Here is a 25,407-nt window from a genome sequence, read left to right as displayed (position 1 = left end):
GACAGTGGGCACAGAGCAGAATTTACGGCTCACAGGGACAGCTGGAGGAACTCCCAAGGTAAGGAAGAAACTAATAAGCCCAACTGAGCAACTGTGCTGGAATCAGCTCCATCTGGGTAAAAGTTAATTCTGGCAGGGTCAGATCTGCAACCACGAACCCAAGAAACCCCTCAACCCAAAGGAACAAAAAAACTGAGCATAGCACTAATTAGCATGAGAAGCATGAGAATCATTAACCAACAGAAGATAGAATATTAATTAATAAGAGAACTATGTAACTTGCAGCCATTGAACACTAATTCCTGTGTTGTTAAAATGTATAGATAAAAGTTTTTACACCATCCAGTGTCACATCACATCATTACACTCACACAATAAAAATCCAAGAAAGCCATGTAGCTCGCCCTTAAATATGTCATTAAAGCAATATCTGGCCACGCTTGCAAAAGAAACAGTTTTTATTACAAAAATTTTATACAAAGTAAATTATAAATACAGCCTTCACACAAAATGGCTTTTGGCAATCGAAAAAGCTCGCTTTGTACTCTGGCAAGCCTGGAAAAAACTGGCACTAAAGCTGTTACAGTGATAAAACCTGATATCAAGACATGACAAATTCTTGTGTAGACATTAGGAAGAAAAAAAATTAGTCCTTTTCAATTCCTCTCTGTATCCCTTTCAGGAGAATGGCAGTTACTAAAACAGGCTAAACCTCCAAACTGTAGAGCTACTTTTTAGATCGGGATATTGTTTGTTTAGTGTCAAATGCCAGATGTAAACCCACATACTAAAAAAAGAAGTGTGCCTGCTGTCATATTACAACTACATTTTTTGTTTTCCAGTTTCAAAATACAATCTTAAAGACTAGGCAGTTAGTCTGCATTTATTGGTGTTATTTCAAACAAAGAAAGGCCTTTTTATTCACAAATGAAGATATATCAAATTGAGAAAGAAGTACCACAAGGACAATACAGTCAAAGGAATATGAATACATGTGAGTGCACAGGTAGGGCAATTAGCACCTTTTTATTCAAGTGGCTCCCAAACCATCTTGAAAATGTTGGCTCATTTCTTTTGAAATTGATGCTGTTTTAGTCCAAAAATTGCTAGCAAGGAGCTGAAGTCCCTGAACAACAGTGGCCAGAATACCTTCAACTTCACAGGCTGTATCTCCTTACAGGATGTAACTTCTGGTTCCTCTTACAGTTCAGAATTAGTAGGGAAAACAGCACAGGTTACATGGTAATACAGTGATTCATTACTTAAAGGGCTGCATAGAAGACATCTCATTTAAATATTTATCCCCTAACAAAAAAGTAATAGCACTTCATCCAGTTCTCTTTCATACCCAATAAAAAGTGCCAGCAATTTCTCAAGTAGGTTCCATTTCATGGAATTACTGGAGGAGGTAATGATGTATTTACATAATGTTGTTACGCAGCTAACTTTAATTTCTTCTTCTTTGCTTTCATGACAGGTGGCAATGATATTTTGAAAGCAGTCCTGAAAAAAAAAAAAAAAACATAAAAAAAGGAACTGTCAGCTACACTGAACATATTTCCACACCCAGCCCTGAAATACAAAGAACAAACACTTACTCGCAGGTACTGCAAATAGGACTGAAGTTGCAGAATACTGGAAAAGAAAAGAATTGGCTTTCACTAAAATAGGTCATTTGAATGGAAGAAATCAGACTCTTAAATATTCATAAACTCACTTGACAAGCACACAGAGCACACATAACCAATTTCAATGAGGTTCCGATGACAGAAACACGCAGCTCTGTAGTCAACATGAACAGGAGGTGGGAGGACCAGCTGTGATCTCTGCTCTTGGTCAGGGAGAAATACCCACTGCAGAGAAGGAGAAAAATACTTTGTGAATTGGACTGGTACTGCTGTATCTTCTCATCAGTGATATTTCACATCTCACACAGGAAAAACCCTCAGGAGTTTTTTCAATGACTTACCAACAAATATTGCAGGAGGGATGGCATGTGGGGCACTTTCAAATATATGCCACCTGTAATGTCACAGGCCTGCAAAGCAGAGAGAATGATCAGGTTGTTGTTCTATGACATTAACAGGATATTTAAAATGTCCTTGTACTGCACAAGGCCTGCATGACAGAACTGTCAGATCCACTGAACATATTTCCACACCCACTCTTCCTTAATGGAAGGAAAAGAGCAGAAGAACATGTTGAACTATCTGGCATCAAGTATCTATGAATTAATACAAACAGCAAATAAGAACAGGAAGTCTGTACCTGTTGTAGAAGACCCGAATCAGAGTCCAGGACACAGGCATCAACCAAAATACTCTGCAAGGAAAGAGAGGAAATGCATGAAAACCAAATTCAGCCAGGACCAACATAGCCCTACCAGTGTTCCTGACATGACTTTTTTCCACTACACATGCACCCCACAAAGAAATGCACCTGCTTTTGCAGATGCAGGGCCACCACAGCCACAGGAAAGCTCTTTCACTTGATCAGAACGTAATCATAAGAGAAACGAACTGATCTGTCATCTTTGCACATTAATAAAAGACAATATAAATTTAAAGAAAAGCAGCTTCACCTGTTTCTGCGCTGCAAAGATCACGTTCATGAAATTCATATATTGCAATGTGCTGTCTTCTGCGGCTTTTATGACCTAAATAAAACAACTCAGACTTGTTAGCCTACATATATCACTGGATTTGAGAACCAAAAGAAAACTGACAGCAAAAGTTCTTACCAAAATCCTTGATTTCATTTCTTGATTGGCTAAGTATTAAAAAGAAAGAAAGAGAAATGCATCAGCACATTGGTTGTACCACCATAGTTTGCCCTTTTAATTCTGTAATCTCAGTTAGATATTGAACCTCTTCCATGTTAGATCTAACAGGTCAGATAAAACACATACGAAAATGTGGTCCAGTCCCAGTGACAAGTATCTGTGGATTAATTCCTCTCAACCTCAAAAGAGATCCCTGTTCCAGTTTTACTCGAATGCAACAGAAAATCTGCATAAGAACACGGACTGCTGTTCAAGTCCTTTACTCCTGATTGTCACCCAGACCTACTTTAAACTGGGCAACTTCAAATGATCAGAATAAAACCTGTACAACTACTGCCAATTTTGGAAATGGGAGTGTATCAAAACATATGCATATCTGTGTGTGCATATGGATTTATATTTATCCTTCAGGTTCAAATATTTATTCAAGGATTGCAAACAGGAGAAGGTGTTACCTTTCACCTCTTTGCTCATCTTGTTGATGTCTACATTAGCTGACATTAAGGAATCTACATTCCAATCTTGGAAATAACTCCAGGATCCATACCACATATTCACCACCTTGGCCAACACACATCTAATAAGCACAACCCCCAGTTATTAAGCAAACCTTTCAGAGTTTAATATTATAAGAGAAAACAAATAGTAAAACAATTACTATTACAAGAAAAAGTCTTAAAAACAAATAAAGGCTTTGAAGATTCTGTGATCAAAAGGATACAACAAAGTGCTTTAGCAAGTGATCCTGCTAGCAGGGTTTCTGTTTGCTGGCCCTTCATTTCAGCTGCAATACAAGAAAAGTTGCAAAAGTTACTTTTAGATATAAAAACCAGTTGTTGAAACTGTCCACACCAAATACTCCAAGTTTTATCTTTGGCAAATAGTATTAAAGCAGAAACCTGAAGTGTCAAGCATAATAAATTCATCTACTTTAAACACATTAAAATCCACGTGATGAAAAGAGAGGAAATTCCTAAAACTCCTTGGGAGTCCAAGTATTTTGCAATTCTGCATATTAAGCCTAGAATTTTCTTCTCCTTACTTTTTGTCATGAGGTCTTTAATCTCTTCTGCAATTGCATCATTTATTGCTGTCAATAATTCATATTTTCCATCCTTGCTGCCAGAGCAATTAGATTCCATGGAACTGCCTCCATCTCCAAAGGGATCTGCAGAAGCCCAACGCTTCCCAGGGTACAGGAAACGGCTAAAACAGAGGAAAAGCAAAGTATTCATGTTTTGCCTTTAAACCTTGTAAGAAAAACTGTCATAAGTTAATTAGCTGCAGATAGCAATACTCTGAAGTATAATTTCAAATACTTTTAATACTTTAGACATTAAAGAGACTACCTAACGTTGGTGACCTTCAAACTCAAACACGAGTAAACCCCAAATTCAGCTCCCTCCTTTCAAGACATCTCTTAAGAGAACTGGCAAACAGATACTATGGCTGCACTTCGGGGAGACCCCAAGACTCACAAATATCTGCAGGGAAAATAATCACTAAACAGGAAACTTCTGCCACTTGCATTGTTCTACTTGATGCATCTCTACAATTCTTTCTCTCTCTGTATATCTTTAAGTCTATTTAAACCTCCCTTCTGTTTTATAAGCCTTTTTGTTCCTTTGTGAGGCACTAAGATTATTTCTTTCCCACAATTTTTTAGCTTATATCTTCTTTTAAGACAGTGATATATTACACACGTTAACTTGGTTTCAATTATACATTTCAAGCCAGTAAGAAAATCAGAAGACAGATATAGGAAAGTGCATCTGAAACCTTTACACTGTTCAGAAGCAGCTCTACCTTTCCTGTGTGTGACTTGCTATCACAGCGAGTTTGTTGGTGCGATTCATGAACAAGTGGGAATTTCCCAGCACCATCACGGCATCGATGCATTTCGACAGGGTGAACTGCTGGAAAAGAAAACAGCAGATACAGCACAATAACGGTTACACAAAAGCAACTCGAAATCTGTGAAATAACTGCAGTTAAAAAAAGAGTGTTCTGATGATATCCATTATACCCGCTTTAGCAGACAACGTTAGGATAGTTCAGAAGTCAAAGATTAATCCTATCTCTTGCCTACTTACTAACGATTAAAAAAAAATGACACCGTTCCCCTCAGCAATGGCCACGGGCAGCACCAGGGCCGTACCTCCGCCTCTCCCAGCGCCCTCTTCCCCCACCAGATGGGGTTGGTGTCGACGACGATGACCAGCAGGCTCAGCTCGTCCTCTGCAAAGGGACCAACACAGCAGCGTCACTCGGGGCCCGGGGCAGAGGAGCCCAGTCCAGGCGGCAGAGCCGTGCCCGAGAGCCCCGCTCCGGCCTCTGCCTCCTCCACGAGGAACCCGAGCCCCGCTCCCGGCACCTCCCGGACCCCGCCGCGGTACCCTCAGACCCTGAACGCGGTACCCCCGAACCCGCCGCCTCACCCGCGCTCATCTCGCCGGTCGGGAGAAGCGGCTGCTCCCGGCGGCCTCAGATGACGCTCCGTCCCCGCGCTCCGTCATCCGCAGGCGCCCCGGCCCTGCCCACGCCCCGGTGCGGCGGGAGGAGCGCAGCGGGGAGCGATGAGCACGGACGGTACCGGGGGGACATCGGGGGGCGGTGGGCACGGGCGGTACCGGGGGGACATCGGGGGGCGATGGGCACGGGCGGTACCGGGGGGATATCGGGGGGCGATGGGCACGGGCGGTACCGGGGGGATATCGGGGGGCGATGGGCACGGGCGGTACCGGGGGGTATCGGGGGGCGGTGGGCACGGGCGGTACCTGGGGTGCCGGGCCGGGCCAACGCGCCCCGTTGTCTTCCAGCCTTGATCGAGACCTTCCGGGCACAGCTGAGGGACGACCCCGATGTCGCCTCGGCCGTGGCCGCCATCCGCGCCCTGCTGGGCTTCCTCAAGCAGGACCGAGGTGGGCCCGGGTCCCCTCCCCGCTGCACCCCGGGTGTCCCCGGGGCCAGCCCCTGACCCTGCCTGTCCCCAGGAGAGACCATCCAGGGCCTGCGGAACAGCCTGCGGGACGCCATCGACACGCTGTCCCGGGTGGACTCCTCGGTGGCCGTGTCCTCCGGCGGGGAGCTGTTCCTGCGCTTCATCAGCCTCACGTCCCTGGAGTACTCGGTACGGGCCGCCCTGCTCGGCCCCGCTGTGCCGGGGGACCCTCCCGCCTCACTGGCATCCCTCTGTCTTCCAGGACTACTCCAAGTGCAAAGAAATCATGATCGAGCGCGGGGAGATCTTCCTGAGGAAAGTGTCTCTCTCGAGGAACAAAATCGCCAAGCTGTGCCACCCGTTCATCAGAGATGGTGCTGTGAGTAGGGCCTGGCAAAGTCACTCCTGTTCTAACTCCTGCATGACAAGCCATAGCACTATTAACAGAAGTAAAGGTTTCCCAAAGCTCAGCAAAAATAAATGTCTGAATTTCCTTTGTTTTGGCAGCGAATCCTGACCCATGCCTACTCCAGGGTGGTCCTCAGGGTGCTGGAAGCAGCTGTGGAGGCAAAGAAGCGATTCAGTGTTTATGTTACTGAGTCACAACCAGATCAAGCAGGGCAAGTACTCGTTAATTTGGTTTTTATCTTGGTTAACAGGGTAAGTTACAGCTACCATCAAGCCTACCAAAGCTGCTAGGCTTGGTTGCAGCATTTTAAATGGCAGCTGTCACTAATATCACATTATTCTGGACAAGTGGAAAAAACCCTAAACAGTATTGGTAATTAACTTCCCATACTAAATATTCTAATTAGCGTTATTCAGGTTTTCCTCAAATGTTTACAAACTTTCAGGCAGTGCCAAGCAACTGCTTTACCCCTGGGAGATGGGAGAGAACCGATTTCTAATTTTCTCCTTCAAAAATAGGGCAAAATAATCAGGATTATCCTGACCATAGCATAGTGAAATGTATAGGTAAAATGTCATTTGAAGATGCCAAATAAAGTAATTACTTCAGAGCATATTTTGTTGCATAAGTGAAAGAGTAAACCCTGCTCACTGGATAATACACAGCACTAACACACACCACCACACCAACAATTCCTTCCATTTCTATACAATAACTTATCTTCTGTTCTACAAGAAACAGAACATGGACAGTCAGGGGTTTCAGTCTTTCAGACAATATTTTCCTATCATTGTCTTTAAAGAAAAGATTTGTAAGGTTCAAACATGTTTTCTTTAACAGGCAAAAAATGGCAAAAGCCCTGAGGAAGCTGAACATTCCCGTGACTGTGATTCTGGATGCTGCAGTTGGGTAAATCTGCTCATAAATCTTAATATTTTTCATCACAGTTGTATTTTGACAGTGTTACACATAAGTTTTCTAGAAGCTTTTTCAAACTCCAGAGGTTATTACTTAGTTTGTCATAGTCATCAAACAGGCTAAACAAGTTACACCTTTAGGTGCACAATTAGGAGAATGTGTCTGTTACAAGACAAGTACTTGATTTTGCATGTTAGAATGAAAGGAGGAGTCAGACCTAAGTGTAGAACTCATGGAGATCTGTAAAAAAACCTGAGGTTCTACACAAAGAGGGGTAGAAAATGATATTATTTTGGGGGTTTTAAGGTGTTTGCTGAACTACCACTGCTTCCTACAAGTCCAAAACATGGGAGAAGAAAGAACTATAATAAATCTGAACCTCAAGAAGTTCAAAACGCCCAAGACGCTGCCTCCAAGGCACCTGGAATATAACAGCACATGGACTTACAAGAGGTGGAACTAGTGCAGAAAAGTGAAAGCCTGCTTGAGTTACTCATTTCTGTTCTGTTCAGCAAATCATTTGCCATGTTACCCAGTAAGCCTCGGATTTTTTCCCCCTCTTTGAACAGCTACATTATGGAGAAAGTGGACCTGGTGTTGGTTGGTGCTGAAGGTGTGGTTGAAAGTGGAGGCATTATCAACAAGGTAATCCTGAGTTTCTTCCATCGTTCTCTAAATTCTGGACTTTTAAAGTTTGGTTCCTTTGAAAAGTTTAAGGCTTTTTGAAAAGATTCTTCTATTTGGATGTTTTCCAGTAAATGTCTCTTTACTGTTGGAAACTGGGCAATATTATGTCATGCAAGCACTGAGTCTGCAATGTTGTTTTCCATCTGTCTCCACAGATTGGCACTAATCAAATTGCTGTGTGTGCCAAAGCCCAGAATAAGCCATTTTATGTGGTAGCAGAAAGTTTCAAGTTTGTAAGACTTTTCCCTCTAAATCAGCAGGATGTCCCTGACAGGTTTAAGGTAAGAGAAATTCTAATTCCACCTTACCCAGCTAAGGTGCACACTTGTGTGTCTGTGAAAAATTTTCCTCTAAGCACATTTATCTGGATCTCTGTGCTGTGGCACGTTATGGAGCAGCTCCACTGTACAGTCACGTGCCAAACAGCCATAATTTGTCTTATTACTAATATTTAGTTCCTAAAGCAGTTCCTTTGGGGTGCAGGAGCAGTTGAGAGTAAGAAACAGTTAAACCAATACATTTTAGAACTACAAATTGTACTTTTTACAGAAGATAAAGCAGCTGAGACCAAGGTCTCACCAGTCTCTGCACTTGACTTCCTTCAGTTTTACCACAAACATCTGCTCAAGGCTGTAGTACCACTCTTGCCCAAAAGAGGATTTAACTTGCAGTTGTGTAATAACTGGTGGTCTCTGTTTCCTTCTAGTACAAAGCAGACACTCTGAAAACAGGCCAGAATCTCACAGAGGAGCATCCCTGGATTGACTACACATCCCCATCACTCATCACACTGCTGTTCACAGACCTGGGTGTGTTAACTCCCTCAGCTGTCAGTGATGAACTCATCAAACTCTACCTGTAACACACAGGACTCCCTGCACAGGATGTATCATCTTCAGTGACCATCAGGGCTGTAGGACTTGGAAGATGATACAAGTTATAGGAACATGGCAAGGAAACAACATCATAAGGATTAATGTAATTATGGACCACTCTTGAAAAAATTCCAGAAGTTACTACAGCTTCTAAAGACCTAAAGTAAATTATTTTAAAGATGGGTGGAGTGTTTTGATACTATAAATTAAAGTACCTTATGGTGTATTCAGACTTGTTCTGAGGTGTGCTGTTACTGATCTGTGGGATGTATCTGAAAAAAAAACAAAATTAAAACATGCACAAGGCGCTGCTGATGGAAATTGCAGCTCCTGCCACACCAGAGTGGTGCTTTTAGCTTTGTTCTCAACAACTGCGGGCTGGTTTGTGTGTCTTTCTGGATGCCAGGTCTCCCCATGAAGAAACTGGATCGATTCTGTTCTCTGTATCATTTTTTATAAAAATCCAGATTTATTGAAATAAGCAGTATTTTAATGTAAAAGGATAACTGTCAGCCTTCAGACTCTGGGTCAGCAACAGTTTCTGCTTTGAGTCTACTCTGGCTGCCTGTTAGTTTCTTCTCAAACTCTTCTTCACTAATTTTCCCCTTTTTTAGTCTTTTCAAGAGTCTTGTGTCATTCAGCAGCTCTTCCATATCCTCATCTTCGATATCAGAGCCCTGTTGGCAGTTGAAAACAACAAATTAAACACTACACCAGAAAGTTTTCATTCTATACAGCTGAATGTGAGAAGATTACAACTTGGATTTTGCCAGGAGTATCCAAGCAGGAAATAATACTCAGTTCCTACCCAGGAGACTCTGTAACTCTCAGCTACACTTGTTGAAAATTAACAAAAGCAAGGAAAAATAAAGCCCTCCTGCAGGACTCCAGAGAAATAAAAATCCCTGCTATGTCTGCTGGCAGCACTAATAACCAGCATAAGTGCTGAGAAATTGGTTTAGTGTTTGGCTTTAAAAAGCTTCTCTGTAATTTTTTTTGTTAAGATTTGCCTGTCAAGGTCCTAAAAAGTTACTTTACAGCCATCAGTTCCACCACACTAAAATCCCAGGGCACTCTGCCATTTGAAACTGCCATTTTAACAGAATGGAGAGTTACCTCTTCATGCTTCCTTTTAGCTGTTACTTTCTTTTTCTTCTCCCTCTTGGCTTTCTGCTTTGACCAGGCTTTGTTCTTTATGAATTTCTTTTTCCCTTCATTTTCTTCTCTCTCTTTTCTTTGTTGTTCTAATTTCTTTTGTCTCTGCTTTTCTCTATTTTTATCCTTAAACGAAATGGAGTCTGTATTCACAGTGACTGGAGTAAAGTCTGGAAAACATTTTCCTCTTAGTTCAGGCATCTTTGGCATTTTTAACAATGCAAAACCTCTGGCAAGACTGGCAAAATCCAGATCTGTTGAAACAAAGATTATAAAGTCAGTTTCCTGCTGAATAAAAAGTTCATTTAACTGAGAAAGAAAAAAAAAAACTAAAATTATTTTAGTGTATTGTTTGCATTCTATACTTAACACCAGCAACAATACTAAGTCACTTTTATTTATACTTATATCGGTTTGGTCGAACTCCATAATTAAATGTTTTCTCTTGAAACAAGCTGCTTGAAAAAATAGGAGTTTTGTCAAAATCTGATGTTGTAGAAAGTGAATCTGAGATTCAGAATCAGTAGTTGAAGCTTGGGCACAATAATACCATGGGGGTTTTTTCCCAAACCAAATCCTGTCTTCTGAAAAGAACAGTAGAAGACAATAGCCCTGCTGGGAATTACCTTTTATTCGGAAGATCAGATTGCATTCATGTTTGGCATAAGCCTGGACATAAGACACAAAGGCTTTCATCCCTTTCTCAAACACTGCCCTGTCAGCCAGGGCCATGGACTTCAGTTTGGGAAGAAGATCCAACACATTGGTCTGTGGTTTCATTTCCTGCATGGGACACTGAGAACCAGAAAATAAACAACAAAACCAAAGGAAAAGTTCAGCTAAGTGGTGTAAAATGCGCTGTGAAACCTCAAACACACACTTCCTGCCCAGTTAATCCTCAGTGAGCTTTGAGCCCCTTTCTCCTTGGTCATTCCAACATACCAGCTGACCATCAGCCCCACACAACAGCTGTCCTGGCCCAGCAGAGGAGTTCCCACACTGCAGCTCTGGAGAGGCAACATCATCTTGTGCCTTATCAAGCTTTGATCTCATTAGCAGGTCTAGAGAATTTATACAATTACACAAATGCAGGAGCAGGCATGGGAAAAGAGTTAAAAATGAACAGCACAGAGGGTGCAGTGTGTCAGCTGGTGGTGGCAGGGCTGGGGCAGGAGGGTAGGCCAGCACTGCTCTTCTGGAAATGCACAATTTACACCCTTAGGGACAAAAAGCCTTTCCTTACTCACTGCCCACATGTTCCTCTTCCAAACTCAGTAGGCTTCCTATCAGCCTGTCCCCTTGCTCTCTCCTGCTTTGGGGTAGAATAAAAGTCCACGAACCTTTTGGTTGATGGAGAGAAAGTTAACGTAGGATTCTTCCATGGGAAGCAAAAACACGAGTGCGCTGCCGACGTTGCCGATCCGCGCGGTCCGACCGCAGCGATGCACGAAGGCACTGCAACAACCCAACACGGGCAACCCAACAGGACAGTCAGGCTGATTTTAAAGTGTTAGACAGCCAGCAAAAAGGGCCTGGGGATGTGGAATGTGGAATGGAAAATATACTGTTCTGTACTTTTGAACTAAACCAACGGGGATTAGTAAAAGACAACGTCCCACAAAGAAGGGTGGCAGCCCCACTCAAGTGTTAGGCTAAAGCAAGGGGTATCTGTTTTGGGGGTGATAGTTAAGCAAGTTGTAGCAGGAATTATGACAACAAAAGTTAAAAGACATGGAAAAGCTCCTTTCCTGTGAGCTTTCAATGCACCATTCCTCCAAGAGCTCTGTCCCCACTCTCATCTCTGTTCTTCACCCCCAGTGTGTCACCTCTCACTATTTCTCTGATATTCTCACATTAAGCCTTTTCCAGAGTCACCTCTTCACAGAGATGGAAGTGGTGACCACCCATCTTACACACATACAACACGAAATCATTTCAATCTACAGCAGTTACAGCAAACACTGCAGTGTATCAGCCTTTCTTGTCCCTGCATCATTTTGTGTTCACCCAGATTTCCAGGCAGCGATTAAATGTGTTTTCTGCAATTTTGGTTCCCAGTTTATATCTGAACAGTACAAGAACATGATCACAGGGACAGAAAAGGTTCTTAGGACACGGAACTGTACCTGGCACTGCTGGGTGGGTCGTACTGCAAAACCCAGTGCACTTCTGGGATGTCAATGCCACGGGCCATCACATCTGTGCAAACCAAAATGCCCCTGGGAAGGAGGAAAAGTGTATTTTCATTAAACTCATTCAAGGAGAGCCAGCCCCCCCAGCTGTGTGTTCTGCATCTTCACTGGACAGGGGGGGACAGAGCATTAGAAACATTTGGGCATTTAAAAGAGACAAAATATAAGGTAACTGCAGCTTCCACCAACTAAAATTCCACATAACATTATGAAAATTATTGTGATTTATATTACATTTCTAAGAAAAATCAATTTCCTATTACATATTCAAATTCTAAATCAGCATTGCAACAACGACAGCTGAATGTACTATTATAAATGTTTCAATAAAAAACTTAAAGAGAGTGACAATTTCAGCACATCAAAACTGGTCTTTTAAATGCTGGTCTTTTAAACAGCTGTTCTTCCAATCTGCTGGTAATTATTTTTCTCATAATATAAAATGCCAAAGCTCAGGTCCCACGCAATAAATAATGACAGCTAATGAGGCAAGAGTCTCTTAACATCCTGCAGAGCTGCCAAAGAACACTTTTCTGCAGTTAAGTTACAGCCTTGTGTTACCACATTCTTGTTCACACACTGCAAAAATAATATCCTGGGGTTTTGCTCTGGTTCCCACTCTGTGATATTATAAATACACTCAGAACCAGCCTGTAGCATCCTCCTCCTCAGCTGTTCTTCCCTGCTCAAGTAGCAGGACAATAGTCAGACAAAATCACCGAAATGCCCCTCACTGCTCTGACTTTTGGCTGGTTCAGCCCCAGTTCTTACCCCGGGAGCTTCCGAAACTCGGTAAAGATCTTGTTACGCTTGTGCTTCATTTTCCCATGAATGCTCATTATTTTCACTTGTTTAATCAAGGATTCCAAAGCCTTCCCATAGTATTCCACACAGGCACACGTGCTGTGGTGATAAAGACAGGCATTAAGTCAAAAGATTATGCTGCATTTTTAATCTGGTTTAGACAGTCAAACTCGAGTGGTCTGAAATGTTTCAAAAATATACACTATTGACTATTTTTATATAAAACAGGCACATAATTTTTATAAATTACATATAATCATCTATGATGTCTTACTTGAAAATTGCATCTAAAATTTCTGTTTTGATTAATAACATTCAACACAATCTTCAGATGAAGAAATGATTAATCTCTTTTTAGGCACCATATTCTACAAGACAGCTCTCAAAATTAATCACTTTGAAAAAGTTGTATCCTTGGCAACACAGGGTAGGTTTGGAATTTAATAAAACGCTATTAATAAAACTGTTTTCACAATGAAACACCAACAAAATTACCTAAAAAAGACCAGATGTTTTTCCTGTTTGTGCTGCCGAAGAAAATGCACCAACTGATTAAATTTTTCATCTGCTTTGCAGATCTAAACAATCCAAGAGAAAAAAAGAAAAGTAAGAAAATAGACTTCTGGTTCTTCCATTAATGTGATCCTAAGACTTAAAAACTTATTGACAGAACCAGGAAAAAAGGAGAGGGAACAAGAAGCTCTCTCAAAGCCCAGGTTCCCACCATGTAATAGTTCTCCAGGCGTGTGGGAGTTTTCTGGGTGTTGGTTGCTGCCACTCCCTTCTCCTTCACCGAGATCCGGACGGGATTCCGGAGCCCTGCTCTCACCAGGTTCTCCACCTCCTGAGTCTGAGTAGCTGAGAACAGACCTGTCCTTCTCTGCTTGGGCAAAAAGTCCAGGATGGCATTTAAACTGCAAGCAAGCACATGGAAAACATAACTGTCCCAAGGCTCCCCTCAGAAAGAGGTTTAATCACTGAAGGAAGAGTTTACAAGAACTTACAAGCAGAATAGGTTTTATCATCACATGACAAACTCCTATTGAAATAATTAACTTAAACAAAGAGAAAAGGGAGATCAAAGCTTATTTGTTGAAGTGTTCTAAGCCATTCTGATGTGTGAATAATGATGCTTAACCAAGCATTAAATAGAGATGTGTTTATAAACATCTTAAAGAGAGATGTGCTAATATACATGAGAACAAAAGAAATTTTAAACTCTGTATTAATCAAGGATCCACTTTTCCTGATTCTCTTCCCACTTAGCAATTGCTTTATGGAGCAAAGAGAGAAAAAAGACAAAACAGAACAAACCATTGCAGGCCACACTCATTCCCATCAATCATTTAAACTCATTAAAAACTTTAGGATTATTAGAATTTATTATTTCAATACCTGGCTTCAAAGCCCATATCTAGGAGTCTGTCTGCTTCATCCAACACCAACACATCAAGAGCCTTCACACAACTTGCAAGATCCAGCCCGTCTGCTTTTCTCCTGAACAAATCCTCCAGGCGCCCCGGGGTGGCCACGATGATGTTCCCACTGTTTGGGAGAGAGGCAAGGGAAGGAATCTGGGAGACCTGCTATTATTGGTATCCCAGCACAGACCTGCCCTGCATCTTTCAATAAAACAAGTTCACTTTGTCACTTCTAACAGCATCCATATTGCAGGGCCTTTGACACTGGGATGGGAGGAAAACTCCCAGGTGAAAGCAGATCACTCGTGGCAATAAAAGTTTAGGATATAATCAGCATCTATGGAATATTTGGTGCCTCCACACAAAAGCCAGTGGCAAATATGATTCCTTCAAAACTTCATCATTAGTATCAGCACCAAATATTTTCAAGAAATTATTGAGGAGGAAGAACTGAAATATTCAGTGCTGACAGTTTTCAGGTCTGTTCTTCACCCAAACAGCAGGTAAATGATGCTGATGTCACATAAGATCCTTTCCCACTGTCTCCTTACTCAAAGACTCCACAATTTCCCAGCCACCCCCAACAGACTTTTGCAGCACCATCACATTTCAGCAGCAACAGGACCAAAGTCCTGGTCTGGAATCCCTGACAAGGAGAAAACCAGAGCTCTGAGACACTGATAAAAAGCCCTGACAATCCACTCACCCGTGTTCCTTAAACTTTTCAACATCTTCCATTGGGTTCCTGCCACCAATTAATAGAATCTGACTGAAACAATAAAACACAAAGATTTGGGTCCTTAAGTTTTGCTGCTTCATGAATGACAGAAGCACAGAGAAGGAATTATGGTCATGGAAAGGCTGAAGTTCACTCACCTAAACATGGGAAAGTGTTTTGTGAAATGTGACAGCACCTCATGGATTTGAATGGCCAGTTCCCTCGTTGGTGTGATAATTATGGCTCCAACCTGCCCGTGGAAAACAGGAATTTATGGAAAATAACAGACTGGAAGAAAGATTTGGGCAAAATTCTCACTTCAAAGCTAAGTGAATATGAGCCACGACTTTGATCCTAGTTTAGACAAAACAGAAATATTGGTTTTATTATTTCCACGGAAATACAATAAGTGTATAAAATGATAGATAATATCTGTGAAAGAAGCATTTTATCAATGTGCAAAACACCTCTGCTCAAAGAGCAGTACCTAATAATGGCATTTAACAGCACATAACAGTGAAGTTCTCTCCTCACTAAAATGTATTCAGAGTTAATGGATGTTGAAAAGCATTCAAAGCCTCACTTGTAGTACTCCAGCGTATTCTACATTTTAGGACATTTTTCTAACAGCTCAGAACCCTGTTTTGATCATGTCAAAGGAGAATTTGTATCAAAGTGCAGTGAAAGCATCCTAATATATATTTTCAAGTTTATTGTTACTGTTACACCAAAGAGCTGAGCACAGTCACTGTATGTACACATCCTTATGGATACCGTTCCTGAAGTCCTCATATCTTACTGGCACATCATAAAAAATATACTCATAACTGAATTACCTGACCCTACCTGCATTTTCTTTAACTTTTCCTCCCGTCTGAGCAGAATTTCCAGTATGGGAATCACAAACGCCAAGGTCTTCCCACTGCCCGTCACCTGCGAGAAGGGAAACAGCGTCAGATCTCCGAGATTTCCGATCTCAGCTCCTGAGCCAAGAGCAAAGCCGAGGAAAAGCACCCACCGCCTCTGCAGCAACGTCCTTGTTATTCATGAAGAGCGGGATGGTCGCGGACTGAAAAAAGAAGAATCTCATGAGCGGGTGAACCGGTCACGGGGGGAAATCTCACAGAGGCGAAATCCCTCCAGGAGACACCAGAGCCGTCTGCGAACATCACCCGAGCAGAGCCGGTGGGAAAGCCAAGAGCGCGACTTCTACAGGACCCAGGAAGTGCTGTGGCCGCGGATCTGACCCCCTCCTCCCTCAGCCCGGCCTCCCTCCCCGGGGCCGGCGGGCGCGGCCCCTCACCTGCACCGCGGTCATTTGGTGGAGGCAGAGCGCCCGCAGCTCGGGGCCGGGGCCGGCCGGGAGCGGCCCCTCACCTGCACCGGGGTCATTTGGTGGAAGCGGAGCTCCCGCAGCGCCCGGAGCACGCCCGGGCTCAGCGGCACCGGGAGGGACCCCCAGCTCCCCTCAGTCACCGCCTCCATCTTGGCCCCGCGGTGTCACCGCCCCGCCGCTCCCCCGCCCCGGAAACACGCGAGGCGGCACCTCCGTTCCGAGGCACTTCGGTTCCGCCCCCCCTCCCCGAGCGGTTTTGCCTCAGGAAACTCCGCAGAAAACGCCAAACTTTGGGTATGGCAAAAAAAAAAAAACAACACTATTTTTGTGGCAAATGGCTTATCGTAGTAAGTACTTCAGCGGGCCATATAGAAGCACTGTGCCATCTGGCTGCTCGGGGCTGGGGAGCAAAGATGTAGGTTCAGAATTACCTGGAATTCGTCCACCTGCCCAGAAAATGGGATGCCGTTTGGATAAATTCCTGACATCCTAAGATAGCACAGAATCACTTAGGGTTAGAACCTCTGGAGATCGTCCAGTCCAACCCCCTAGCCAAGGCAGGGTCATCTGGAGCAGGTGACACAGGAATTCCAGGTGGGTTTGTGATGTCTCCAGAGAGAATCCATGTCCTCCCTGGGCAGCTACAGTGCTCTGCCACCCTCCATGGAGACTTCTTCCTCATGTTGAGGTGGAACTTCTTGTGTTTTAATTTATGGCCATTACTAAACAAATACTTTATAAACCTCTTTACGTTAATCTGGACTTCCTTAAAGAACCAAAGAAAAACAACGCAAAGTTGCCTTTTTTTTTTTTTTAAAGAATTTGTTTATTTATCGAACCTGGGTCATATTTAGATTCACGAGCAATTTTTAAATGTACATCTTAGAATTCAATTTTCAGTGTTTTACACAAAAATATTGGCACACAACAGTTGCAATAAAGGTGTAAGAGCCACCTCTCTGAAGAACTGCTGCAAGTGTTTGCCCGAGGTTGAAAAAACTTTACCTGGAACATGAAAACCTGTAACAAATTTTAAATTAATTGTACAAAACTGTTGTGTGTTACTTGTAGAGGCTCCCCCCTGGAAAAGACCCCACCCCACCCCCAAAAATGATTACAACTAATATACATCAGTCACAACATAATCCTGGCTCAGCACCCACATCAGACGCTGCTTTAATTTTTTTAAACCAATCATCAGATACCGAGGAAAGGAACTTTATACAAAAACAAATCTACATGTGCCTGAAAAAGAAAACACACCAGTATTTAGCATTATGCTAATTCTGATCAGATCATGGCAGAGTTTGCCACTGCACTTAAATACAAGGGCTGCATAGCGTGGAGAAACCCCCCGAATCTGGAACCCTTTGGCCTCAGGAATCCAGATTTCCTGAACACTAAATGCCCTGGGCACTGGGCAAACAGTCTGAGCTTTGGACCTGCAAAAGCCAAAGGGTTTGCTAGTGTTTGCCAAGACACTGCACACAATTGGCTTCCAAATAAAACCTTCAGGAGACTAAAAACCGTACGAGGAACATTTGGTGATGAGCAGAGAAAAAGCACTTTCACAGCAACTATTTCATTTAAAAGAACTTTGGGAAGAAGTTGATGTAATTCATTGCTGATGACTATCTTTGAAAGAGCAACTAGGTACAAATTTTAACCTTTTCCTTGGCAGTTTCTGTGAGTGGGGAAGGGATTATTGGGATTATTTCAATTTTATAACACCTACTGCAGGGTTAAAGATGTAAAAATGCAAACAGTCACCTTTTGGGCCTTGTACCGTTTCCCTGGGCAGAACTGCAAATACTTATGGAAAGAGGGAAAAAGAAGTTAGAGAAGACATCAACATTGCTTGTTACTACAGTGAGTTACAGCGTTTGCAGCTTGCCTGGACCTTGCTTAGCACACAGACTGCGCAGATCTCAGTGGGAAAAAGATGCCAATAAAGTGACAAGATTTCAGCACAGCTTTTGCTACAGGAGATATATAAAAACAACTCGTTTTCAGCTGGGAAGGAACATAAGCAAAGAAGTTTTACAGTTCAGTAAAGAGGGTTCAGAAAACTAAGTGACTTATTTTTGTGACCAGGATGTTTGGTAGAGAGTGAACTGAAACCCGGGACCGCAGGAGGACTCTTAGACCACCCTTCGGACTTCAAAAAACCTCTTCAGGTAGTAGATCTGTCCCAGTGTCATGGCAACTAGTACAAGGGCCTCGAAGAATGACCACAGAACCACTCTGCTGTTCGTGTTGTCATTGACTGTTGGGGGGGGAAAAAAAAAGAGAAGCAGTAAGTTACAAAGCATTTAAACTTGAAACACTTTGTCATGGGAAGTGAAACACTGCCCATAAACCACCGGTGTTTGTGTCATGTCGTGGCCCAGAAGCGCCCTGAAGTGCCCTGCAGCCTTAGAGATGAGGGAGGGATTTTTCTGAACAGTTTGGTTTTAAACCCACTTTGGACATACACTGCAGCATCCTTCTCTATTCTGCCCACCTTACAAGCCTCTGTCTGGCCTCTCTGAGCTGCCATACAGGAGCCACTTGCTTTTTCACAGTCTCAAAGTCAAGCAGGGAACTCCTAATCTCTAAAGGTTCACCATCTTTAGTTCTAAAATCCAGCTTTTTCTTAAATCAGACCATTAGTAACAAACATCATAAAACTGAAGATAAGTTCAAACAGTTGAGGGTCCAATGCTTTAACAGAATGTAGTATTTTCACATTGAAAATATTTGCCCTTTATTCTCACCGGGGTTACCCCAAGGCAGCACTTGGAGCTGAGTCTCACTTTAAAGCTGTGTTTTAGCACGTGGGGGTTGTGACTGCAGAGTTCATCAGGAAAGGAACAGTAGCTCTGCTCTCTTCCAGTGAAACATTTAAAAGACTCTGGCTCAACTATTAAGCCACATCCACTTCAAGGGTGAAGTAACAGTTCAAGTAAAATTTATTCCTGGGAACCAAATCACAGAATCCCTGAACGGTTTGGGTTGGAAGGATCTTGAAGTTGATCCTATTCCAACCCCTTCCATGGGCAGGGACACCTTCCACTATCCCAGGTTGCTCCAAGCCCCGTCCAACTTGGCCTTGGACACTTCCAGGGATGGGGCAGCCACAGCTTCTCTGGGCAACCTGTGCCAGGGCCTCACCACCCTCTCAGGGAAGAATTTCTTCCAAATATCCCGTCTAAAACTACTCTCTTTCAGTTTAAAACCATCCTCTTGTCCTGTCTCTACCTGCCCATGTAAATAGATTAAGAATTAATATCATCACTGGTATCCCCAGGAATACATCATTCAAACAACTACAGAATTTACACCAATTAAGCAAACATTATTTTCCATAACAACCCTTCTTACATGAGAGGAAGCCAATTAAAGGATGACTGCAAAATTCACCTACATTCTTTATTCTATGGGCAGGTCCTTCAGAATTTATTCTAAACTATTTTCTTTTAAGTAACTTGGAATAGTTTTCATGGGCTCATATTTTAAATCTCAATTTACAAGTTCATTTGAGAGGGGAGAAGGCATTGAAGTCAGACACATACTTGCTCTATGTATTCTTTCACGAACTTCCATGTACTCTTGTTCATGCTTCACAGCTGTCATGGCCACTGCTAACTCATTAATCATCTCTTCTAGCTTGTTCTGGTGAGCTGCAGAATAATTTCAGAAGCATCAGTAAGTCTGTTAATGACTCAAAAACCGATTTGTTAACATTTATGAACAATTAAACTTAATTTCCTGCTGCAGAAGTTCTGACAAACGCAGCCTGTAAAACTTTCTATTCCTACAGCAAAGTTTAGTTTTCACAGCACCACTTTCCCTAATGTGTCTCTATGGTATTAAACAAGTGGGAAAACATTTCTCCACATCCAACTAGGAGGCAGGAGACACACAAATTAGAGTCAGTATTTCCAATATGCACATACTTGCCCAGAAAAATAGAATGGAAGGACACACGAGATCAATACCACACACTAACAGCTATTTTGCCAATCTCATCCAATATATTCCAAGCAAATTATCTCAAGGCAAATGACAGCTTTTCCTAGTTGTTAAGCTTGCAAAAATAGAATGACTGAGAATTTAGCTCAAGATCATGATGCTGGCAAATGAGATCACTTTCTGGAGCAACAAATCTCAACCTGTGATCTTCAGGTTTAGCTGGGGCACAACACTGAGAGGGCACAAGGCTCCAGGTTCTGGTGTGTTGTGAAAGCAGGAGAGGAGGAAAATACCAAACCAGCAACAGAAAACTAGCTGGAGACAGCTCAGCAAATGGAAGGCTCAGAGATCTGAGATTTAGTGATTTGACTGTCAATCACAGGATCTTTTTAATCCATCCAAGCTCAAAGAACTGTCCACCTACAAATTAATAAATCAAGTAATTTGCAAGGTTTTCTAGCACCAAGTTCAAGGCATCACTCCACAAACACACCCCGAGCAATAAGCTCTTAAAAAAAGTCACAAAACCCAACACATTTTCCTTTGAAGGGACACACTTGACTTGGAAACTACCTTATTACAGTTTTATTTATAAATTAGGTGCTTCAGATCCCAATCTTAAAATGAAGCTATTCAAAATACACAGCCAAAAAAGAGCACGAGAGAATAACACTCACACAAGTGACAATTAAAATCTAAATAGTTGTGCAAACCACACTCCCTCTGCTAATATCATAAATCCCTTATTTTCATGGCCAAGTGGTCATTGCAGTAAGTGCAGTTTATTAGTAAGAAAAGAAACTAAAGTTGCAGGGATTGTTTAAACACACTCAAAAAAATTCACTTAAGAAAAGTGCCTTAAAAATTTAAAGCTGCACTAATATTCTTTACAACAGATATATGCAGACTCAAAAAAAAAGATTTAAGTGAGCCTTTAAAAAAAAGTTAGGAATGTGTTACTTTTCAAGTGGCATCAAGCAATCAATGCTCACAGTAATTTACTTGCTAAAATAGAAAACAAGAATTTGTTGCCTTTCTAGCTACAGTTAACCATTTCTAAATAAACTTTATGACTTGTTAGGCAATACTTTCATTTATTTGTTTTACAGCAAATGACAAGTTTGAGTTTTTCCCTTGACACATCAGTAATAATTCATAACCTAGAAGCAGCTTATTGCTTCCAAACCCCTTGATTACTCAACATCCCCTTTAGCAACAGAAAGCAACCACTGCCTGAAACATCCAATGCTCTTGCACGTTCAGTATTTAGTTGAATTTCCCCTAAAACTCCTGATTAAATCTTCTGTCAGCCAGAAACAACCACCCGAACACAAACTGTCATGGGAACCTGTCCATGGGAGCTGTGGGTGCTCAGCATTGCTCAGAATCAGACCTTTTGGGTAGTTTATTAACAAGACATTCTCATGCTCCAAACAAATGTTACAGAGGAAAAGCCAAGTTAGCTGTTAGTGAATGAACATGTGCCAGAGACAAGATGCCAAGGAGCTTTCAAAAAGCAGTCCACATACCATCCCAGGTATCTCCACCACCTAGAGAGAAGTGTGAGAGATGAACACGGGTACAGGACAAAGGGCTGCAGATAAAACAGTCATTTACACAGCTATGGGGAAAATCTGATATTAGCACATTTGTCAGAGCTCAACTAAGGCCTGTGGAGGTCTAAATACTGCTGAGCCAACTAGAAATCAGAGTGGCACCGCTGAAGGACTAAAGGATGGAAGCATTAGTTTCTGCAGATGGCCAAGGGATTCTGTGGTGATTTTGCATTAAATTGTGTGTAACAAGGTGTAAAAACATCCACTTGAGCTGTGTCAGGACAGCTGATACACCTGAAGGAACGGGAATCCTGGGAGCCCTATTGAGTTCACAAGTCATGCATGGAGGGAAAAGCTCCCCGATTTCCTTGCAGGAATGTTCCTCACCTTCTGTCTCCATGTCTTGGCCCTTGGGAGCCTCCCCGATGTCAATAGTGAACATCACTATCTTGGGGGTCATGGTGGACATCCTGTTGCTGAAGCAGAACTTGTAGGTTCCATCCATGTGGGCAGCAAACGTGTATTTTCCACTGGACTCTCGATCCCCTTTGTAAATCCCTTTATTATCGGGCCCTGTAATCTGGAAAGGGGGGGGAAACAAAGGATCACACACTTCATTTCCAACACAGAGGGTTAAAATGCACCATTACAGCCCTGCAAACACACCCTGGAGTTACCCAGTGACCAACACCAGCTGGGATCTGCCAGGGCTGGCACCGCTCAACTCCCACAACTCTGTGGTGCAGTTTTTCTGTACAGAAGTCTCTTTTAAAATCTCACAAACTTCTTGGTAAAGAAAGTCACACCAAAGCCTCTCCCTCCCTGGCCTCCCTGGTGGAGATAAGGAGCACCTAAGAACAAGGAAACCACAGTCCGGGGCTGTAAGTCAAACAACTGCAGGGGAAACCTTATCTCTGGTGTGACAAGGGAAACAAAGAGGGAAAAAAGCCATTCTCTAATAGTCAATATGACTTCAGACACACAGCTGGGCACTACTGCAGTGACCACTTCAAACGGACTGAGGGCCTGAGTTCAGAGCTCCCAGGGTCACTGTGATCCTGAATTTCCATCCCACCCGGCCAAGCTACTGCTGAGCTTCCACTAGTGACACGTGAACGAGATCTCACAATTTCCCAACTCTTGTGCCACAGCCACGTGTAATTTAAAACTGTTACAGGACTCTCGGCAACAACCCCCCTGCTTTTTAACCCCTCTCGCGCTTCAGTTGCCCCAAACAGACAACTCTGTTCTTCACCACGGCAACAGCAACTCTCACTCAGGATCTCCCACTGACGTGACACCTCTTTGACGAGGACTCACCCACAACTTCCAGATGGCAATCCCTGACTAAAGACAACAAACCCCTCTGGGTTCAAGGGGAAGCGCTCCTGGAACAGGCGAAGAGCGACCGCGCTCATCTTCCCGCCCAATAATTTATTACACGGAGAAAGAAAATCCCGAGGGAGGAGTGGACAGAGCAGCAGGACAGGCTCGGGCAGCCACAGCAGGAGCGACCAGCAGTAGAGGCCCCTGGTCCCGCGAGAGGCCGGGGGCGCTCCCGCTGCCCGGAGCCCCCGCAGGGACCGCCCCGAACCGCCCGGGCAAGGCGGGTCCGACCCGCTCCGGACCATCCCGAGCCCTGCGGCGGGTATGGTCCCGCACGCAGCAGAGCCCCAGCGCGCCCGCCCGGCCCCGGCCCCGGCCCCGCCGCGCCGCCCAAGGTCGGCGGCTCTGCCCGCGCCGCCGCCGCCGCCGCCGCCGCACCTCCACGTCGATGTCCAAGAAGCCGCCCTCGGCCACCTCGAAGATGAGCCCCATCTTGGTGCCGGACGGCACGCGCTCCAGGAAGCACTCCTCGGCGTGCGCGTCGATGCTCACGAAGTAGGGCTGGGCCGGGGCGGCGAGCGCGGCCAGGAGCGCCAGCACCGCCCGCAGCGCCGACATGGCGGAGCCCGGCACAGCGGCACCGAGCGGCGCTTCCGGCCCGCGCCACGCCCCTTCCGGCGCACGGGGCCGCCGCCCATTGGCCGCCACCGCCCCGTTGCCACGTACGGGCTGAGCTACGGCGGCCGCTGAGGAGCAAAGATGAGGCGGGGCCCGCGCTCAGCGGGGGGCGGGACGCGCCGCGCGGGAGGGGCCAATGGGAGGGGAGGAGGGGGAGGAGCGGTGGTGGAGGAAGCCAATGGGAGCGGGGCACGGCGGGCGCGCGGGTGAGGGGGCGTTGCCCGGCAATGGGGCGGGGCCAGAGCGGGAGGCGGGAAACGGGTCCCGAGGGAATGAGGGGGATCCTGGGGGGATGAGGAGGAGGATCCTGAGAGGATTAGGGAATGAGGGGGATTCTGAAGGGATGAGGCGGATCCTGAGAGGATGAGGGGGATCCTGGGGGAATGAGGGGGCTCCCGAGGGAACAAGGAGAGGCAGCAGGGAGGGAAGGCAGCTGTCACCACCGCTGTCACCACCGCTGTCACCGCAGCCCTGCCGAGGCCGCTGCTCCTGAAGCCCGGAAACCCAAACCTGCCACAGCCAGGGAGAGGTTTCGGGAGCAGCCAAGGTTTAAGAAGTTGACACGGATGCCTGTCTGGTGGGCTGTTCACGCACAAGGAAACACATTCAGGACACATCCAGATCCTGCCTCGCCCGAGAGTAACTGTGTAAAAAGCTGTTCATTGTGTGGCTTAAACACGAATTTCCAATTAAAAATTTCAGCCAGAAATACAGAAATTCCTGTGCTTAAGGCAGCCCGTTCCATGAGTAGCTGTTTAATGATCTGGAGAAGAGCTAAAACCAAACCACAACCTGGCTCTGCAGTGACATATTTTTGTGTTGGGTTTGCCAACAAGCGCCGGTTTCTGTTCTGGTGATACTCGGGTGTGTTTGTCTTGACAAATGTAACCCAAATGCTGGATTTACGTCAGTAAACTCTGCTCTCCCTCCAGCTGCCAGGTGTGAGCTGCTGTGTCAGTGCAGGCACAGGGTGTGGGCAAGATTTCGGCAAGAAAAGCTGAACCTGAAGAGCTGCAGGTCACGAACGTGGCTGGATAAGAAACTTTCCGTGCCAAGTCGTTTTCAGAGATCAAGCCAACATCAAACCTACTGCTTCCCGCAGCACAAACTGTGCTGGTTTTTCATCTACCTCAGTAACAGTTTTAGTCTTGCCACTCTCACATTCCCCACTTTGTTACATTTCTCTTCTATGTGCACTTGTACATAACAATGAACATGTGATGCTGAATTCTCATGGCATAAGCTCTTTTTCTCCTCTCTGACTTGGCCAAAATGTTGATTTCCCAGCAGAGCTGCTCCCCCGGGGCACTGCAGAGCCTTCTCCAAACGTTCTGCTCAGGCTGCTCCCCCTTCCTCACACGTCCAGAAGCACCTCTGCCAGGAAAGGATGACTCTACCATTATTCATCCTCCTGCTCTCTCTGGAACTTTGTGCAATATCCTGTGGTGCTCAACTTTGGGAATGAGTTTCATGAACAATATATAGGGAAATACTTTCACTGGATATCACTGATTCTTGCTGTAAGTTAGGCAGTTGAATGCCAAGCTCAGGTATTTGGGGACTGATCTGTTGCTCTCCTGGCTGCCCTGGTGCCTCCTGGCAGCACACAAGAAACACGTCAGAGTGTTGCATTTCCCATCTTTCATCCCTCCTGT

At 44.3% G+C, this 25,407-nt stretch overlaps 4 protein-coding genes across 6 annotated transcripts; 1 reads left to right on the top strand and 3 right to left on the bottom strand.

Annotated features, from left to right (window-relative positions):
• Positions 1 to 842: 842 nt before the first annotated feature.
• On the bottom strand, positions 843 to 5,306 carry GTF2H3 (general transcription factor IIH subunit 3). 2 transcript variants are annotated; one of them, XM_027737596.2, is made up of 13 exons: positions 5,221 to 5,306; positions 4,941 to 5,020; positions 4,589 to 4,698; positions 3,825 to 3,988; positions 3,504 to 3,566; positions 3,238 to 3,267; positions 2,741 to 2,769; positions 2,582 to 2,656; positions 2,269 to 2,322; positions 1,970 to 2,038; positions 1,718 to 1,853; positions 1,599 to 1,635; positions 843 to 1,503 (listed from the first exon to the last, which is right to left on the bottom strand). In XM_027737596.2, the coding sequence occupies exons 1-13, from the start codon at positions 5,228 to 5,230 to the stop codon at positions 1,434 to 1,436; spliced, it is 927 nt and encodes a 308-aa protein (XP_027593397.1). In that variant the 5' UTR covers positions 5,231 to 5,306; the 3' UTR covers positions 843 to 1,433. The 2 variants fall into 2 exon arrangements, with proteins under 2 accessions (XP_027593397.1, XP_027593398.1); XM_027737597.2 differs by having other exon boundaries at positions 4,589 to 4,695.
• Positions 5,197 to 8,950, top strand: EIF2B1 (eukaryotic translation initiation factor 2B subunit alpha). 2 transcript variants are annotated; one of them, XM_027737592.2, is made up of 9 exons: positions 5,267 to 5,371; positions 5,602 to 5,703; positions 5,776 to 5,912; positions 5,986 to 6,102; positions 6,231 to 6,343; positions 6,973 to 7,041; positions 7,620 to 7,695; positions 7,893 to 8,018; positions 8,444 to 8,950. In XM_027737592.2, the coding sequence occupies exons 1-9, from the start codon at positions 5,359 to 5,361 to the stop codon at positions 8,597 to 8,599; spliced, it is 909 nt and encodes a 302-aa protein (XP_027593393.1). In that variant the 5' UTR covers positions 5,267 to 5,358; the 3' UTR covers positions 8,600 to 8,950. The 2 variants fall into 2 exon arrangements, with proteins under 2 accessions (XP_027593392.1, XP_027593393.1); XM_027737591.2 differs by having other exon boundaries at positions 5,197 to 5,371; positions 5,602 to 6,102.
• A 99-nt stretch (positions 8,951 to 9,049) lies between these two features.
• Positions 9,050 to 16,402, bottom strand: DDX55 (DEAD-box helicase 55). The gene is made up of 14 exons (XM_027737589.2): positions 16,280 to 16,402; positions 15,921 to 15,971; positions 15,749 to 15,835; positions 15,061 to 15,152; positions 14,891 to 14,953; positions 14,159 to 14,308; positions 13,488 to 13,677; positions 13,259 to 13,341; positions 12,731 to 12,862; positions 11,894 to 11,986; positions 11,108 to 11,222; positions 10,394 to 10,562; positions 9,729 to 10,021; positions 9,050 to 9,289 (listed from the first exon to the last, which is right to left on the bottom strand). The coding sequence occupies exons 1-14, from the start codon at positions 16,385 to 16,387 to the stop codon at positions 9,122 to 9,124; spliced, it is 1,794 nt and encodes a 597-aa protein (XP_027593390.2). The 5' UTR covers positions 16,388 to 16,402; the 3' UTR covers positions 9,050 to 9,121.
• A 637-nt stretch (positions 16,403 to 17,039) lies between these two features.
• Positions 17,040 to 23,740, bottom strand: TMED2 (transmembrane p24 trafficking protein 2). Its single transcript, XM_027737569.1, has 4 exons — positions 23,513 to 23,740; positions 22,136 to 22,328; positions 19,793 to 19,900; positions 17,040 to 18,504 (listed from the first exon to the last, which is right to left on the bottom strand). The coding sequence occupies exons 1-4, from the start codon at positions 23,690 to 23,692 to the stop codon at positions 18,380 to 18,382; spliced, it is 606 nt and encodes a 201-aa protein (XP_027593370.1). The 5' UTR covers positions 23,693 to 23,740; the 3' UTR covers positions 17,040 to 18,379.
• Positions 23,741 to 25,407: the final 1,667 nt, after the last annotated feature.

The sequence above is a fragment of the Pipra filicauda genome, unplaced genomic scaffold (genome assembly GCF_003945595.2).
Source record: "Pipra filicauda isolate LSUMZ 115617 unplaced genomic scaffold, ASM394559v2 scaffold14_size4853619_pilon, whole genome shotgun sequence".
NCBI classification, from domain to species: domain Eukaryota; kingdom Metazoa; phylum Chordata; class Aves; order Passeriformes; family Pipridae; genus Pipra; species Pipra filicauda.
Note: the sequence above shows the minus strand (reverse complement) of the source record. Positions and strands in the feature narration are given on the sequence as shown.

Excerpts from the sequence above, each read along its gene's own strand:
- GTF2H3 (XM_027737596.2), bottom strand. Across the intron at positions 3,567-3,824 it reads TAAAGACCTCATGACAAAAA|CTGAAATGAAGGGCCAGCAA; the intron begins GTAAGGAGAAGA and ends CTTGTATTGCAG. Across the intron at positions 2,657-2,740 it reads AAATGAAATCAAGGATTTTG|GTCATAAAAGCCGCAGAAGA; the intron begins GTAAGAACTTTT and ends TGTTTTATTTAG.
- DDX55 (XM_027737589.2), bottom strand. The coding sequence starts at position 16,387 with ATGGAGGCGGTGACTGAGGGGAGCTGGGGGTCCCTCCCGGTGCCGCTG. Across the intron at positions 15,836-15,920 it reads AGGACGTTGCTGCAGAGGCG|GTGACGGGCAGTGGGAAGAC; the intron begins GTGGGTGCTTTT and ends CCCTTCTCGCAG. Across the intron at positions 13,342-13,487 it reads GCCTGGAGAACTATTACATG|ATCTGCAAAGCAGATGAAAA; the intron begins GTGGGAACCTGG and ends TGGATTGTTTAG.
- TMED2 (XM_027737569.1), bottom strand. The coding sequence starts at position 23,692 with ATGTCGGCGCTGCGGGCGGTGCTGGCGCTCCTGGCCGCGCTCGCCGCC. Across the intron at positions 19,901-22,135 it reads CCAAGACATGGAGACAGAAG|CTCACCAGAACAAGCTAGAA; the intron begins GTGAGGAACATT and ends ATTATTCTGCAG. Across the intron at positions 18,505-19,792 it reads TGAAAGAATACATAGAGCAA|TCAATGACAACACGAACAGC; the intron begins GTATGTGTCTGA and ends CCCCCCCAACAG.
- EIF2B1 (XM_027737591.2), top strand. The coding sequence starts at position 5,644 with ATGTCGCCTCGGCCGTGGCCGCCATCCGCGCCCTGCTGGGCTTCCTCA. Across the intron at positions 6,344-6,972 it reads TCACAACCAGATCAAGCAGG|GCAAAAAATGGCAAAAGCCC; the intron begins GCAAGTACTCGT and ends TTTCTTTAACAG. Across the intron at positions 7,696-7,892 it reads GTGGAGGCATTATCAACAAG|ATTGGCACTAATCAAATTGC; the intron begins GTAATCCTGAGT and ends CTGTCTCCACAG.